Source organism: Cololabis saira, chromosome 23 (assembly GCF_033807715.1).
Source record: "Cololabis saira isolate AMF1-May2022 chromosome 23, fColSai1.1, whole genome shotgun sequence".
In the NCBI taxonomy this organism is placed as follows: Eukaryota; Metazoa; Chordata; class Actinopteri; order Beloniformes; family Belonidae; genus Cololabis; species Cololabis saira.
The window spans coordinates 4,670,412-4,686,346 of record NC_084609.1 but is presented as its reverse complement, the minus strand read 5'-3'; the positions used below and the strand labels follow the sequence as shown (position 1 = coordinate 4,686,346).

General features: G+C 37.6%; 1 protein-coding gene across 1 annotated transcript in view; it reads right to left on the bottom strand.

Annotated features, from left to right (window-relative positions):
• Positions 1-15,935, bottom strand: part of LOC133424562 (leucine-rich repeat and guanylate kinase domain-containing protein-like) — a 37,659-nt gene that overhangs the window by 11,172 nt on the left and 10,552 nt on the right. The window contains exons 8-15 of the mRNA XM_061715237.1: positions 14,703-14,783; positions 14,411-14,497; positions 14,213-14,319; positions 11,788-11,907; positions 10,104-10,200; positions 6,080-6,193; positions 4,202-4,403; positions 2,617-2,718 (exon numbers count right to left, since the gene is read on the bottom strand). Of these exons, the coding sequence (XP_061571221.1) occupies positions 2,617-2,718; positions 4,202-4,403; positions 6,080-6,193; positions 10,104-10,200; positions 11,788-11,907; positions 14,213-14,319; positions 14,411-14,497; positions 14,703-14,783 (910 nt within the window). The remainder of the gene's footprint in view (positions 1-2,616; positions 2,719-4,201; positions 4,404-6,079; positions 6,194-10,103; positions 10,201-11,787; positions 11,908-14,212; positions 14,320-14,410; positions 14,498-14,702; positions 14,784-15,935) is intronic.

Below are 15,935 nucleotides of genomic sequence, written 5' to 3'. Positions count from 1 at the left end.
CAATGCAGAGTGATCTGAAAGAATCCGAGCATGGTAGAAGCAGTTTTTAATTTTTGACATATAATTAACTGGAATAAAGAAAAAATCTATCCTTGAATAGGATTTATGTACATGAGAATAAAAGGAGAAAGCTATCTCCTCTGAGTGAAGGGTTCTCCATACTTCACAAATTCCTAAATCTCTTGTATTATTTGTCAAGGCAATTGACATATTGGGTAGTGTATATTTACTCTGGGAAGATCTATCCAGATTTCCATCCAGTACACAATTAAAATCACCTCCCCAAAATACTGGAATATCATAGTGAAGCAATGAAAAATAGAGATCATTAATAAATTTAGGATCATCATGATTAGGACTATATGAATTCAACAATATGACCTCTTCTTGAGCTAAAAAACCTCTAACAAAAATATATCGACCATGTGGGTCAGTTTTAATTTCCTCTGGAAAGAAAGGTATATTCTTACTAATCAAAATAGCCACCCCTCTGGAACTGGATGTAAAAGAGGAGTGGTACACTTTCCCAAACCACCTAGATTTAAGCTGGTCATGAGCCGATGGTAAGAGGTGAGTCTCTTGTAGATAAGCTATATTTATTTTATTTTCCTTTAAATATGACAGAATTTTCCTCTTTTTCGCAGAATTCCCCAGTCCTTTTACATTCCAACTTAAAAAAGTATAATTTGGCATATCAAACAGATAACGTAATAAGTATAGACCTGAGATGCATTACAAAAAAGAGCACAACATATAAAACAAAAAACACACCCTAAATCCAACCCCACCCTCCCCACCATTAGACGCTCCCCGTTAATGTCCCCCTCTACCCATAAATAGAGGCGCTGCATGATGTGCAGTCAGCTCCCCCTTCAAATACATAACTAATATTAATATTCAAATTTGACTATGTCCTTTAAGTATTATCCTTTATTAATTAAACTAACCAAAATAAACACATTAGTCCAAACCACTCCGTTAGATCCTCCAGACAATCACCCCCCCTCCTCCCCCTCGCGCCGCGGGGGAGTGAGAGAAGGATGAAAGGAAAAAAAAAAAAAAGTCAAACTTGTGCATCACGGAGGGATGGTTTGATTACCTGTTCATAATAAGTCATTGCCTCTTTAGCATTCATGAATGTCACCGTGGTCAGCGAACTTTATGATTTGACCGTTTAACGTTAGCTACCCAAAAATCCAACATTACCTGATACAAAATGGGAACCACAAATCCACGTTTCGGTGCCTGGAATCCAGTTGTTTCTGTGAATTGCAGCGATCCATTTGTCTCTCTTAAGCTTATTTTTCAGCAGTCTGTAAAACGATAACTCCGATTTCTTGCTAAATCTATGAGTACAGTCGATCGTACAACAGCTCTTTCCCATTTTAGATGTTTTCCAGTTGCTCAAACTGAAAGTTTACGCTGCTCAGTCTTTCTGACACTCAGTCTTTCTGCCACTCAGTCTTTCTGACACTCAGTGGGCGAAACCCGCTGTGAAGTCGCATCTGTGACATCATGCGCATTTAGGGTTGCCACCTTTCAGAAATAGAAATAAGGGACGCCCCGATTTCAGCAGCGCAGGAGCCAAAAAAAGCCCCAAAACTTCTAAACTGCAAAGAAATGTGTTTATTTTATATGAAAAAACAAAATGCTTTGATTAAAGTGCTTTAATAGCATTGAATTTGCATGACTGTACAGACATACAACCATATAGCAACTGAAATAGCCTCCTATGCTATGTATGTCCACATCAGCCCAGATGTAAAATATAGCCTACAGGTGAAGAATATGGTGTAAAAGTTAATTTATTTCAATAATTCAACTAGAATATGGAGTAAAAGTTAATTTATTTCAATAATTCAACTAGAATATGGTGTAAAAGTTAATTTATTTCAATAATTCAACTAGAATATGGAGTAAAAGTTAATTTATTTCAATAATTCAACTAGAATATGGTGTAAAAGTTAATATATTAGTTAATTTATTTTTTATTTGGGGTTTTCATAAACTGTGAGCCATAATCACCAAAATTATAACAAATAAAGGCTTGAAATATCTCACTTTGAATGTAGTGGGAAATAATATATTTGTTTCACCTTTAGTTAAATTTACTACGAATGACGTTTTGCAAAATATTTAAATTTTCCGACCTTCACCTGTATATTATGACACCAATAAATAAGAGCATAATATATGTCCGTATTGGTTCAATACGGAACGCAACTTCTAATTCCCAATTTCCAACCCCATATAAATATAATAACATATAAAGATCTGGGCACAGACGCAGCAGGTCCTGTTGTCCCGCCAAAAAGATTTTGCTCGCCTTAATGTTTCCTGTGTTTTATTTTGTTCATTATTGTTAAATTTAGTGTTAATGTGTGTGTGACAGACGTGTGTATATAAAGGCTTAATGAAAATACGGGACAGATCGCGTCCCGTATTAGTTCAATACCGGACGCAACATTTTTTTCTCAAATAAAGGACAATTCCGTATTTTACGGGACGGGTGGCAACCCTATGCACATTCCCTCTATAACAGGAAACAGGTAAAAGTAGCGGCCTACTAGAAAGCACCTGTAACATATGAAATGGACGTACTGTGAATGGACATACTGTGAAAAGATGCTCTGCTGTCGTTCCCTCCGTCATCTCCGTCCACCAACAAGTACTCCTTTACTGTCTGCCGTAGCGTCCGGTAGGCGTCCTCCCAGTCATCTACTCAAACACACACACCATCAACGTATTCTCCAGCACAGCCAACGCCTATAACATCAAACGGCAATGAATCAAAGATATGGCCGCGGTGACCTCGGTGTAATGAGGTGCAGGCAGCCGGCGCGTGAAAGTGATGACTGCCTCGCCATCGCTGCATGTTCATCTCATTAAAAAAACCAGCTAACATGTCTGCCTGCTATCATGAGGAGAGATAAACGCCGCTGCTCTGCAGCTGCGTGTCTTTGATACACGTGGTAATTAGGAGGTATTGTGTATGGATTTTAGTGAAGTAAGTTAATCCATCTCACACTATGCCTGGACTGCACTTTGCGAGAAATCTCGGTGGCAATAAACGGAGCAGGGGCAGCAGGCCGTGCAGCTTATAGCATCATGTGCATTAAATCCAAAAGTAGAATCAAAACACCTCCCCTGGGAATGGATTATAACTTAAAGCTCATTAATACTTCAAATGAATTACAAACATTTATTGCCCTCTATATTGCAGTAAACATTAACTGGATAATTAATAGAATACACCGTATTTTCTGGACTATAAACCGCTACTTTTTTCATAGGTTTTCAACCATGCAGCTTATACAAATGTGCGGCTATTCTATGTATTTTTCTTCCACCGCTCGGGGCGCTCTAACTGGAATTAGAATCAAAACTAAGACAAAATAAATGCAAAGAAAAATACGCCACTTCTTCTTTAGCAGATAGAAGTAGGTAGAAGCAGATTTCAAACAGATAAACAGATAACTTTCTCGACATTTCGACTTTTTTTCTTGACATTTCGACTTTTTTTTCTCAACATTTTGACTTTTTTTCTCGACATTTTGACTGTTTTTTCTCAACATTTTGACTTTTTTCTCAAAATTTGTATTTTTTTGTCAAAATTTCTACTTTTTTCTCGACATTTCGACTTTTTTCTAAAAATTTCGACTTTTTTCTCGACATTTCGACTTTTTTCACAAAATTTCGACTTTCCCAAAATTTTGACTTTTTTTAAAAAAATTTTATTCTGTGGAATTTTCTTCCACTGCTCGGGGCGCTCTAACCGGAATTAGAATCAAAACTAAGACAAAATAAATGCAAAGAAGGATATGCCACTTCTTCTTTAGCAGATAGAAGTAGGTAGGAGCAGATTTCAAACAGATAAATAGATAAATAAATACCGGTTATTTGATAGTTGCTGCCGTGTTAAAAGACACTGTTAGGAAAAGGATCTATTTAGGTACAAACATGTACATCATTTACAGTTCAAAATCATTCTGTACATGTAGTAAATATCTAATCTAACAACATAAATATCTGCGGCTTGCATATCTTTTTTTTTTTTTTAAATAGAGCGGTTGCGACTTGTATATCTTTTTTTATTATTTTTTTTAAAATAGAGCGGGTGCGGCTTATAGTCCAGAAAATACGGTATGTCTAATCTACACAAGGACATCAAATCCCTAGAATGCTAACTTATGTTTCGTACCACAGGGTATGATCTTATCAAGGAATCCTGGACGCTTCGTGTTGATGCCGGCGTAGAGGTCTAAACGGGACACAGCCACGTCAATCTGCAGCGGGGTGTAGATTCCCCGGTTCTCCAGGTGCTGTTTATACGTCTCCACCCGGGTGGGGAGGAGCAGGATGTACTGAGGCTCAAAGTACGTCTTCTTCAGACTCAACACGCCCTGGAAGGATACGCAAACGGTGAACATTTTGAGAGAAAATCAGCTGCAACATAGACCTAATAAATATTTTTATCAACTCATATAAATCCAAGTCCATCAGAAAAATGATTGCTAGACTATATGCATGTTTACAGTCTCAAAATGGGAACTCCATACTTTATATTAAACATAAATGGGAGAAGGAAGCCAACATAAAAATATCAGACAAGGATTGGTCAAACATTTGTAAAACCCAATTGAGCACTTCAAGTTCAGGTCTATGGAGGGAATTTACGTGGAAAAATATGATAAGATTTTTCATCACTCCGAAAATGAAACATCCACAGAACAATCAGCCAGGAAGTGGAAAATGCTGGAGGGAATGTGGAAACTGCCCAAAGATCCAGCCCTACTGGGGGGATATAACAAATATAATCAACTCAATAATGGCTTTAGAGATCACACAAGATTTCAATATAATATATCTTGGGAATATCCCTCCCACACTTGACTCAAGTGACAAATACCTGATTAAAATAATGTTAGCAGCCAGTAAAAAAGCTCTAACAAGGAGGTGACTAAATAAAGAGCCCCCGACTAAAGAGGAATGGACAGGAATTGTAAACGAAATATATATTATGGAAAAAATAACCTCCTTGAACCTCAATATGGGTAAATGTAATACTTACTGGTGGAAGTGGTCGTCTTATTCTGATGGGTGAAGAAGAGGGTGTGGACGTGTGTGTAAATTGTGAGAATGTGGAGGTAGATATTTATGAAGATAAACAGTTGAACAGGTTCTTCACATCCCTCTGTGTCGGTATATATGTATGTGTAATTCATGGCCTAAGTCAGGGGTCGGCAACCCGCGGCTCTAGAGCCGCATGCTTTTTCAAAAATGTTTGACCTTTTTTTCTTCTTTTTTTTCTTCTTTTTTTCCCTTTTTTCTCTTTTTTTCTTCCTTTCCTTTTTAATCTTGACATTTCAACTTTTTTTTGACATTTCGACTTTTTTTTAGACATTTCGACTTTTTCCTCGAAATTTTGACTTTTTTCTCAACATTTCGACTTTTTTCTCAACATTTCGACTTTTTCCTCGACATTTCGTCTTTTTTCTCAAAATTTAGACTTTTTTCTCAAAATATCGACTTTTTTCTCAACATTTCGACTTTTTCCTCAACATTTTGACTTTTTTCTCGACATTTCGACTTTTTTCTCGACATTTCGACTTTTTTCTCAACATGTCGACTTTTTTCTCGACATTTAGACTTTTTTCTCGAAATTTCGACTTTTTCCTCAACATTTCGACTTTTTTCTCGACATTTTGACTTTCGCCATTTGCCTTCATTCTAAGGCTTATACAAGACTTCATTTTTTGCGGCTCCAGACATATTTGTTTTTTGTGTTTTTGGTCCAATATGGCTCTTTCAACATTTTAGGTTGCCGACCCCTGGCCTAGGATTTTTGTTTGGGATTTTTGATGGAGGAACTTCCAATGCTGCCATGTTGATATCAGAGTGGCTCAGTGACCCGACCTGTTGTTCCTATTTGTGCACTTTTGTTATTTTTCTTCCTTTTATTTTGCTTTGCTTTTGATTTTATGACACTGTTACATTTTTGTTGTAATCTCCACAATGTAAAAATCTTTAAAAAATAAAGTTAAAAACAAAAAACAACCCTTTGTTTCCACCCACGTACCTCCAGCTCCATGTGCGTGCAGCAGGCCAGTCCGTCTCTCGCCAAACCCTCGACCGAATCTCTGCTGAGGCCGAACTGATGACCCTCGTACCGCATGGTCTGGATAAACTTACCCTTACAGGAGATTGAAATAAGAACACACAGATTATTACCATACTATCTTGTTGTAGCTTGTTTTTGCTACTCTTGATAGCTGACACACATGAACACAGAACTCCAGCGTTCTTTCAGGATCAACAACTCCAGGGCCTTTTCCCACCTGGGACCTGAACTTTTGACCTGATAGTCGGGGCAAAAATCTCTTTGTAACTCCTCACACACGACCCCCCCGACCTTTTGGATGCCTTTTTGAAGCCGTCTGATTTAAATGGTAGAATTTACCAGTACCGAGATGCTTACGGCTGAAAGTAAAACATTTTACAACATTTAATAGCAGCAAAAATCTCGGTCTCCATTCATTTTTTCAAAAGTTTCAACATAAAAATAAGAATTGATGTAATTGCTTTGGGTCTCATGTGAATCCCATGGATATGATCATTTTTTCCTGGAAGGTAATCGCACACTGCAAAAACCCAAAATCTTACCAGGAATATTTATCTTATTTCTAGTTAAAATGTCTCATTTTTAGTCAAAAAAATCTCATTACACTTAAAACAAGAGTCATTACCAGAAGAATAACTTGTTATTTGACAATTTTCACCTGTTTCAAGTAAATGTTGCACTTGAAATAAGTAGAAAAATCTGCCAGTGGAACAAGATTTATCTTCTTATTACAAGCAAAAAAATCTTGTTCCACTGGCAGATTTTTCTACTTATTTTAACCCTTGTGCTGTCTTTGGGTCAAGGAAGGAGGAAGAGAAGAAGGGAGGAAACAAGGAAGGAAGGAAGAATGAAAAGAAGGAAAGAAAGAAGGAAGGAAGGGAGAAAAGAAGGATGGAAGGAAGGAAGGAAGGAAGGAAGGAAGCAAGCAAGGAAGGAAGGAAGGAAGGAAGGAAGGAAGGAAGGAAGGAAGGAGGAAGGGAGAAAACAAAGAAAGAAGGAAGGAAGGGAGAAAGGAGGAAGGGAAGAAGGAAGGAAGGGAAAAAAGAAGGAAGAAAGGTAGGAAGGAAATAAGGAAGGAAGGAAGGAATGAAGGGAGGAAGGAAGGAAGGAAGGAAGGAAGCAGGGAAAGAAGGAAGGAAGGAAGGAAGGAAGGAAGGAAGGAAGGAAGGAAGGAAGGAAGGAAGGAAGGAAGGAAGGAAGGAAGGAGGAAGGGAGAAGGAAGGGAGAAAACAAGGAAAGAAGGAAGGAAGAGAGAAAGGAGGAAGGGAAGAAGGAAGGAAGGGAAAAAGGAAGGAAGAAAGGAAGGAAGGAAATAAGGAAGGAAGGAAGGAAATAAGGAAGGAAGGAAGGAAGGAAGGAAGGAAGGAAGGAAGGAAGGAAGGAAGGAAGGAAGGAAGGAAGGAAGGAAGGAAGGAAGGAAGGAAGGAAGGAAGGAAGGAAGGAAGGAAGGAAGGAAGGAAGGAAGGAAGGAAGGAAGGAAGGAAGGAAGGAAGGGAGAATTAGATCATTTTGACCCAAAGACAGCACAAGGGTTAAGTGAAAATCTACTTGAAAGAGGTGAAAATTGTTGTTTCTTCCAGTGATGAGTCTTGTTTTAAGTGTAATGGGATTTTTTTGACTAAAAATGAGACATTTTAAACTAAGGATAAGATATATAGTCTGCCAAATACAAGAGCTGCTTTCAAGAGATTATGAGTGCATACAGAGGACTGACGGCAGCAGCCGACGTGTAAAAGGTGAGAGAATGAACACTAAAAAAACCGAGGCTGGTTCCACAAAGAAGCATCTCACAACACGAGAAGTGAGAGACTAAACGAACGCATGAATAAAACAGGAGGAAGAGCTGATCGTAAAGTCAAACTCTGCCAGGAAAGACAAAAGGCATCAATCCCAACATAAAAGTCCTTCCTGTGTAAATCACCATGAGAGCCAGGTCTCTATAAATAATCCTCTGACATCCTTACATAACCGCCACCTTGACACGGACACAAGATGGAGAGCCAAACGGCCCACGGTCCAATGACACATTGTTTTTTTTTACAAAGCAAAGTTTAGGCTGATGATTTAATGGCTGCGCCGCCTTAAAAGCATTCGCACTGACAGTTTTAGGGATGGGAGGGAGACGGATGCCTGACCCCGTTTTCGTTTTTACACTTGTTAGTCGTCTCAGACATAGTTGGAGGACACGGCTCAGTAACTCATCCTGAAATTAAATTCAATGAATACCTTTCATTTTTAAATACAATACAACAAAAGACGAGGAAAAAAAATAAAAAAAATTAGCCAATTAAAGTCAAAATCAATTCACTCAAGGAAATCTAATAATCTAAACTCATTAAAGCCAACGGGTGAAGTCGGTGTGTGAATTTACTGCAGCTTTCAAATACACGGCACCCATTAAGTTGAGTTGTGGGTCAGTATTTCCTTTTATATGAAGGATTTATGTCTCCAAGAGCATAATTGTGCTTTGAGTTTAAAACCCCCCAAAATTCAGAGGGTGTTATTATGGGCATGCCAAGTAATGGCATGACCATATTGCAATCGTCCAGAATGGCCCAAAGGGCAATGTTGCTAGCATTTTGCTAACAAGCTAAAGTCGCAAAAGTCCCACTGCGCACCAGCGGGTGTAAAGCATGACCCCGCTCTGATGTGGGAAAAAAAAATCCCCCAAAAATAAAACACGGCCGGAAAAACTTGAAAAATGAAGCTGATATATTAGTATACAGAAAAGGTTTCCCTTTACTTCCTTATTATTATTCCGCACGCTTTTTTCGTCCGTTAATACGGCCCGAACCACAACGTGCACCCATGCATGGCATACATCGTTGGATGCGTCTCCATCGTGCCTCGATGGGCATTACTTTTCTGAGTCAAAAGTGTTACCGTGGCAACGCTAGATGCCAAAAAGCAAAAAAAAAGGCGAAAATTCGAACGCTTATTGCTCGGCCGAACTTTATCGTAGAGACATCGTTCAAACTTTCAAACACTCGGCCCGATTGTCCCTAACCGACTATACAACCTTATTATGCCAAGTATTACAGTTTTTGTGATATTTACCTTTCTTTTTTTTTTTTATTTCCATTTTGCTTTGGACGCTTGTTGCTAGGCAACAGGTTATCGTAGGGACATGATTAAAATGTTTCAAAACTCAACTCGCTGTGGACTACAACATATTCAAATTTCATGAAGCTGTGATTTAAGGACATTTTACATCAAAATCCAGGCCAAATGGCCCCATTCATTCGGATGGGTTTTTTTTACCACGGTGAAACAAAAACCTATCCATTAATGTAGCCTGAACCGCAACGTGCACCCATGCATGGCATACATCGTTAAATGCGTCTCCATCGTGCCTCGATGGGAATTACTTTTTTCAGTCAAAAGTGTCACCGTGGGGGGCGCTAAACGCCAAAAAGCGCACGCCTTTAATAACTATTGGGAGCACAGGAATGAATGCAATACAACTGTAAACACCTCAAACTGACATAGAACCACCCCGAACACAACCACTACAGCCCTAAACCAAAGCAGCGAGAGGGGTCGAATGGGCGGTAGGGCATGCCCATATCAAAATTTCATGAAATTTTCTAGTTATTATTATTCCGCACTTTTTTTCGTCCGTTAATACGGCCCGAACCGCAACGTGCACCCATGCATGGCATACATCGTTAGATGCTTCTCCATCATGCCTCGATGGCGATTACTTTTCTCAGTCAAAAGGGTTACCGTGGGGACACTAGACGCCAAAAAGCTCGCCCCATTAATAACTATTGGGAGCACAGGAATGAATGAAATGCAACCGTAAACACCTCAAACTGACATAGAACCACCCCGAACACAAACACTGCAGCCCCAAACCAAAGCAGCGAGAGGGGACGAATGGGCAGTAGGGCATGCCCATATCAAAATTTCCTGAAATTATCTAGTTAATTCTCTTCTCGGGTCATGTGATCTTAAAAAGTTAAATTTCCAGCCAACTCACCATGTGAATCATATGCTGAAAGTCGTCCTCACTCACAAAGCGGTAATCTATCCCGTCCTCCTCTCCGCGGTACGGCCCCCGCGTGGTATGACAGATGCTGTGAACACACGCACACATGTGTAGAGCAGAGGGACTCACAGCCTGCTCGCATTATATCCCACCTTTTGATTTACCAAGTGTGAGGATGTAATAATCTTAAATCTGCAGCCTTGAAAGAAGGCCGGCGGGCGGGGGGTTAAGAGCCAGAAACAAAGCCCGGCTCTGGAGACGTTCCAGACTGTCAAATCAACGACCAGGTGAAAGTCAGATCTCTTGCATGTGTGTGTTGTTTTTTTGTGCTACTGCTCACATGCCAGATATTATATATATTATATATATTATATATATTATAGCTGCAGCCGTAACATTGAGTGGGTGTTTGAGTGTCTTTAGTATGAAATTCCCGACAATGTTCCAGAGGAGGATTATGTTTAAGATATTAATACGTTCTTTCCAACTAGGTGAATAACTGGACTGAAACTGAAGTTACCAGAATAAGACTTGAGAAATGATCCAGATTTCAGTAGATTTAATTAAAGAGTTGCTTGCAAAAGGGTCAAAACATACATGAGGCGTCTCGATGCAGAATGACAATGAAACAAATGAAGAATAATGATTTTAAGGCATAAATTATGGTTTATTCTTATGATTTGAGTAGATAAAAACATCTTTAAGGTCAGTGTTAATCTTTTTTTCAGCTTACAGTAGTTGGGCCAAGGATATATTTCGCTCCTCTCAGCAGTTTTGGTTTAATCAAGTGACCAAGGCTAAATTTTCCATCACAGATATAACAAATGTGTATAAAAGTAGCTGTTTTAGTTTACTGATAACTGTGCAACGTTATATATTAATTGATAAAGAACTAATGTTGTGATAACAGAGCAGTTACTGGTTACCCAAAATGTTGAAAGAGCCATATTGGACTAAAAACACAAAAAACAAATATGTCTGGAGCCGCAAAAAATTAAAAGTCTTGTATCAGCCTTAGAATGAAGAGAAATGGCGAAATGTCAAAAAAAAAGTTGAAATGTAAAGAAAAAAGTTTAAATTTCGAGAAAAAAGTGGAAATGTTGAGAAAAAAGTCGAAATGTCGAGAAAAAAGTTGAAATATCGAGGAAATAGTCAAAATGTCGAGAAAAAAGTTGAAATGTCGAGAAAAAAGTCGAAATGTCACAATTAATGTTGAAGTACAATCTTGAGAAAAAAGTGGAAATGTCGAGAAAAAAGTCAAAATGTCGAGAAAAAAGTAAAAATTTTGAGAAAAAAGTTGAAATTTCGAGATTAATGTTGAAGTACAATTTCGAGAAAAAAGTCGAAATGTTGAGAAAAAATTCGAAATGTCGAGAAAAAATTCGAAATGTCGAGATTAAAATGGAAAATGAAGAAGGAAGAAAAAAAGGAAAAAATAAAAAAAGAAGAAAAAAATAAAAATAAAAAAAGAAGAAAAAAAATAAAAAAAGGAATAAAAATAAAGAGAAAATAAAGAGAAAAAAAAGAAGAAAAAAAGGAAAAACATTTTTGAAAAAGCTCCATGGAGCCACTAGGGCGGCGCTAAAGAGCCGCGGGTTGCTGACCCCTGCCATAGCACATATGTAGAAATGTTAGGGTTAGAAAATTTCACATATGTAGAGATGTTGGGACTGACCCGTAACCGAAGAGTTTGCTGAACTCTTGGCAGAGTCGGTGAACCAGCTCTCTCTTCCCGCAGCCCCGTGGGCCCGTCAGCACCAGCATGGGGTAGGGCGTCTCTACGCTCGGGGGCGTACTTCACCCAGAAACACACACCCAGAAACACACACACACACACAAACCAGGCTTTAATTAACCTTCAATTTAGACGAACAGTCTCCGAGTCACAACAGGTCATCTCGTCCTCCAAGAAATTAAGAAATGAGACACCACGATGCCAGAGTAAAAACCTTTTTGTTCTTAAAAGCCACTCATATGGTCAATAAAAGGAGAGCCTTGTGGGTAATATGGATGCGTTCCTTCTCATGAAAGAGGAAAAGAATTGGAAATTGACTGAGGCTGCAGTTTATATTAGCTGATGTTAGACGTTTTCCAAAAGAGAAGTGCTGATACATGAACTAATTGACTTATTTCAGAAGGTAAATAAAACAATAGCTCTGTGGCTGAATGACTCAAGGTTGCAAACATCTTTCCAGGTATGATAATATAAAAATCTGATTATGGAACATTTTTGACTGCTTTGAAACCTTCATCCTAGATGATTCTGAAGGAAATCATAGTGTTGTACGCAGTACTGGAGTTGAGGGGGGACGGCATCCCCCCCTGAAATAAAAAACGGTCAAAATCATCCCCCCTGTAAAACTGCCATCCCTCCTTTCCATCCTTTATGTCATTTCATCAATGAATGTGGTTTTACTGCTATTTCAACATTTAGAGTCATCACCAGAAAAATAACACCAGAAAAATAACTTATTTGACAATTTTCACCTGTTTCAAGTAAATTTTTCCTTGAAATAAGTAGAAAAATCTGCCAGTGGGACAAGATTTATCTTCTTATTACAAGCAAAAAAATCTTGTTCCACTGGCAGATTTTTCTACTTATTTCAAGTGAAAATCTACTTGAAACAGGTGAAAATTGTTGTTTTTTCCAGTGATGAGTCTTGTTTTAAGTGTAATGAGATTTTTTTACTAAAAGGAGACATTTTAACTAGAAATAAGACAAATATTCTTAAGATTTTGAGTTTTTACAGTGATCCATTTTACTTATCCTGTGAAGGACAGAGTCATATTGATAAGTTCAGAAAAGTGTTTTTTATTGTTGTGTTTTGATGTATTTGATGTAAGCCCAGTGGATATTTAAAGCTTACAGAAGGCTGCATTTAACTGCTGCTATGTCATTCCTGCAGTATTTCTGCAGGTGTTTTGGTCACTGCTATTATTTGTAATATATTATATTATTTGTAATCAGCACATTGTTTTTTACAACTCGAGTACTGGTTGTACGTAATGAAAAGCAGCCTTATATGTGCACTTTTGAAATATGTCAGTCAGCAGTCTATTTAGATGTGTTTTAGCTTCTCAGGATACAAACATAACAGAACCAGCTGGATGTAAAATACATATTTATCTTCACCTGTTACCTATACCTACAACTTCAACTAATGCTGAGCCTCAGGTAACACTTTTAAGTGGTGTTGTGTAAGATATCGTGTCAGTTAGTCGTAGAATATAAACTACATCTACTTTAAGACTCTTCCCATACAACATTTTCCATCATTATTATCTAAAATATAGCATTAAGGCCGGTACTCGAGTTGTAAAAAGAAATCAGGGGGGATGGTGGATTTTATCATATGGGGACAGATAATTTGTGCTGATTACAAATAATATAATATATAACAAATAATAGCAGTGACCAAAACACCTGCAGAAATACTGCAGGAATGACATAGCAGCAGTTAAATGCAGCCTTCTGTAAGCTTTAAATATCCACTGGGCTTACATCAAATACATCAAAACACAACAATAAAAAACACTTTTCTGAACTTATCAATATGACTCTGTCCTTCACAGAATAAGTAACATGGATCACTGCAAAAACTCACAATAAGAATATTTGTCATATTTCTAGTTAAAATGTCTCATTTTAGTAAAACAAATCTCATTACACTTAAAACAAGACTCATCACTGGAAAAAACAACAATTTTCACCTGTTTCAAGTAAATTTTCACTTGAAATAAGTAGAAAAATCTGCCAGTGGAACAAGATTTTTTTGCTTATAATAAGAAGATAAATCTTGTTCCACTGGCAGATTTTTCGACTTATTTCAAGTGAAAATTGACTTGAAACAGGTGAAAATTGTCAAATAAGTCACCGTATTTTTCTGGTGATGACTCTAAATGTTGAAATAGCAGTAAAACCACATTCATTGATGAAATGACATAAGGGATGGAAAGGAGGGATGGCAGTTTTACAGGGGGGATGATTTTGACTGTTTTTATTTCAGGGGGAGATGCCATCCCCCCTCATCCCCCCTCAACTCCAGTACTGCTTAAGGCTGAAGTTAAATAACCAGAAGTAGAAGAATGTGACTCCAGACCTGTCATAAATGACCTGGGGCTGCAACATCTGATACACTAACTGGGTCATGTGATCCCCGGCCGCCACCACTTCCATCGGAGGGTCAAACTTGTTCACCGACGACACCTGGGATTAGAGATAAGTAATCAAACGTCACATAAGGCTTCAAAATATACATAATATCAAACTAATAGTCATCTTTTGTGTCTATTGACACCTTTTCCTCTGCAGTGACTATTTCTTGGTCCAGTACGGACACATGTTGCAGGAGGAAGATGACCGCCAGTCTGTAATCAGGCTGCTCCTGTTAAAATAAATAAAGTTTTTGAAAAAAGCATACAAAAAATGAATTACATGAAGCACACTTTTTCCCCCAGTTTTTTCAGTCTAAATGAAAAAACTCCAGCACACTTTAAGGCTCATACAGGTGCAGGGCATCATGAAAGCTTAAATCCGGACGAATAAAGAACTTAAATAAAGCAATGTCAAGGTTAAAGGCTCTTATTTACCTGTACGGGGTTTCCCGTGAGACTGAGCTCTTTCACCAGAGATAGATCCTGAATATGTTTACATTCTTGAATTTCATGAATCTGAAACAAAAATACAAGTCGTTGCTTTTTTTATGTGCACTTTCTGTCATTAATGAAAATAGAACCTGTTAAAGTTTATCTTTACTAATATGAGATCTGATCAGAGCTGGGTAGAGTAGCCAAAAATTGTACTAAAGTAAAAGTACTGTTACTTCAGAATAATATGACTCAAGTAGAAGTAAAAAGTAGTCATCCAAATAATTACTTGAGTAAAAGTAAAAAAGTATTTGGCAAAAAAACTACTCAAGTACTGAGTAACTGTTGAGTAACGTCTGATTTATTTTTTTAACACAACCATTCAAACAGACAAAAGTACAAAATAATCATCTTCAGGCAAATTAAATCAATAAAATAATAAAATAAATAAATTAAAATTAATAAAAAATAAAAAATAGCTTAAATTAAAATAATATTAAAGTAAATTCAAGTACTTTAATAAATAATAAAATAATAAAATAATAAAAAAAATAAATTAAGCACAAGTAGCACAAATTTTCAAGCCTTTGTATTTTTGTTTTTTAACCAGGCAGAACTAGAACAAGCCCATGAACTCAGAGAAACTGTGTGTGTGTTTGAGTCTGTGTAAATGTGACAAAACATGCAAAAACAAACATTTTTCCCAAAGAATCACTCAGTGATGTCATGAGATTGACACGTACGCGGATAAAAGGGATAAAAGAAAAGTAACAGCTCAACGTAGCCTAATGTAGCGGAGTAAGAGGAACAGTTTCTTCTTCACAAATCTACTCAAGTAAAAGTCAAAAGTATAGTGATTCAAAACTACTCCTAAAAGTACAACATTTCCCAAAACTTACTCAAGTAAATGTAACGGAGTAAATGTAACTCGTTACTACCCTCCTCTGGATCTGACTTCTTTTTAAACTGTTTAGACCTGTTTCAGAGGGTCTAAATGGGTTTCCTGATATTTCATAATAGGCTTAAGCTCTATTTCCTCTTACATCGTTGTCCAATATTAAAGTATGTTGCGTAGAAATATCCGGTACAGATGCTTAAACACTTTCTTTGGCCAAAATCACTCCCTTCTCACGATTTAATGCACTACGTTGCTTGTGTTGGATAAATTGCATCAAGATGAGATGAGCTGTTTTGGATTCTGTCTCTGTTTGTAGTCGACGTGTAATTCAACCGCTC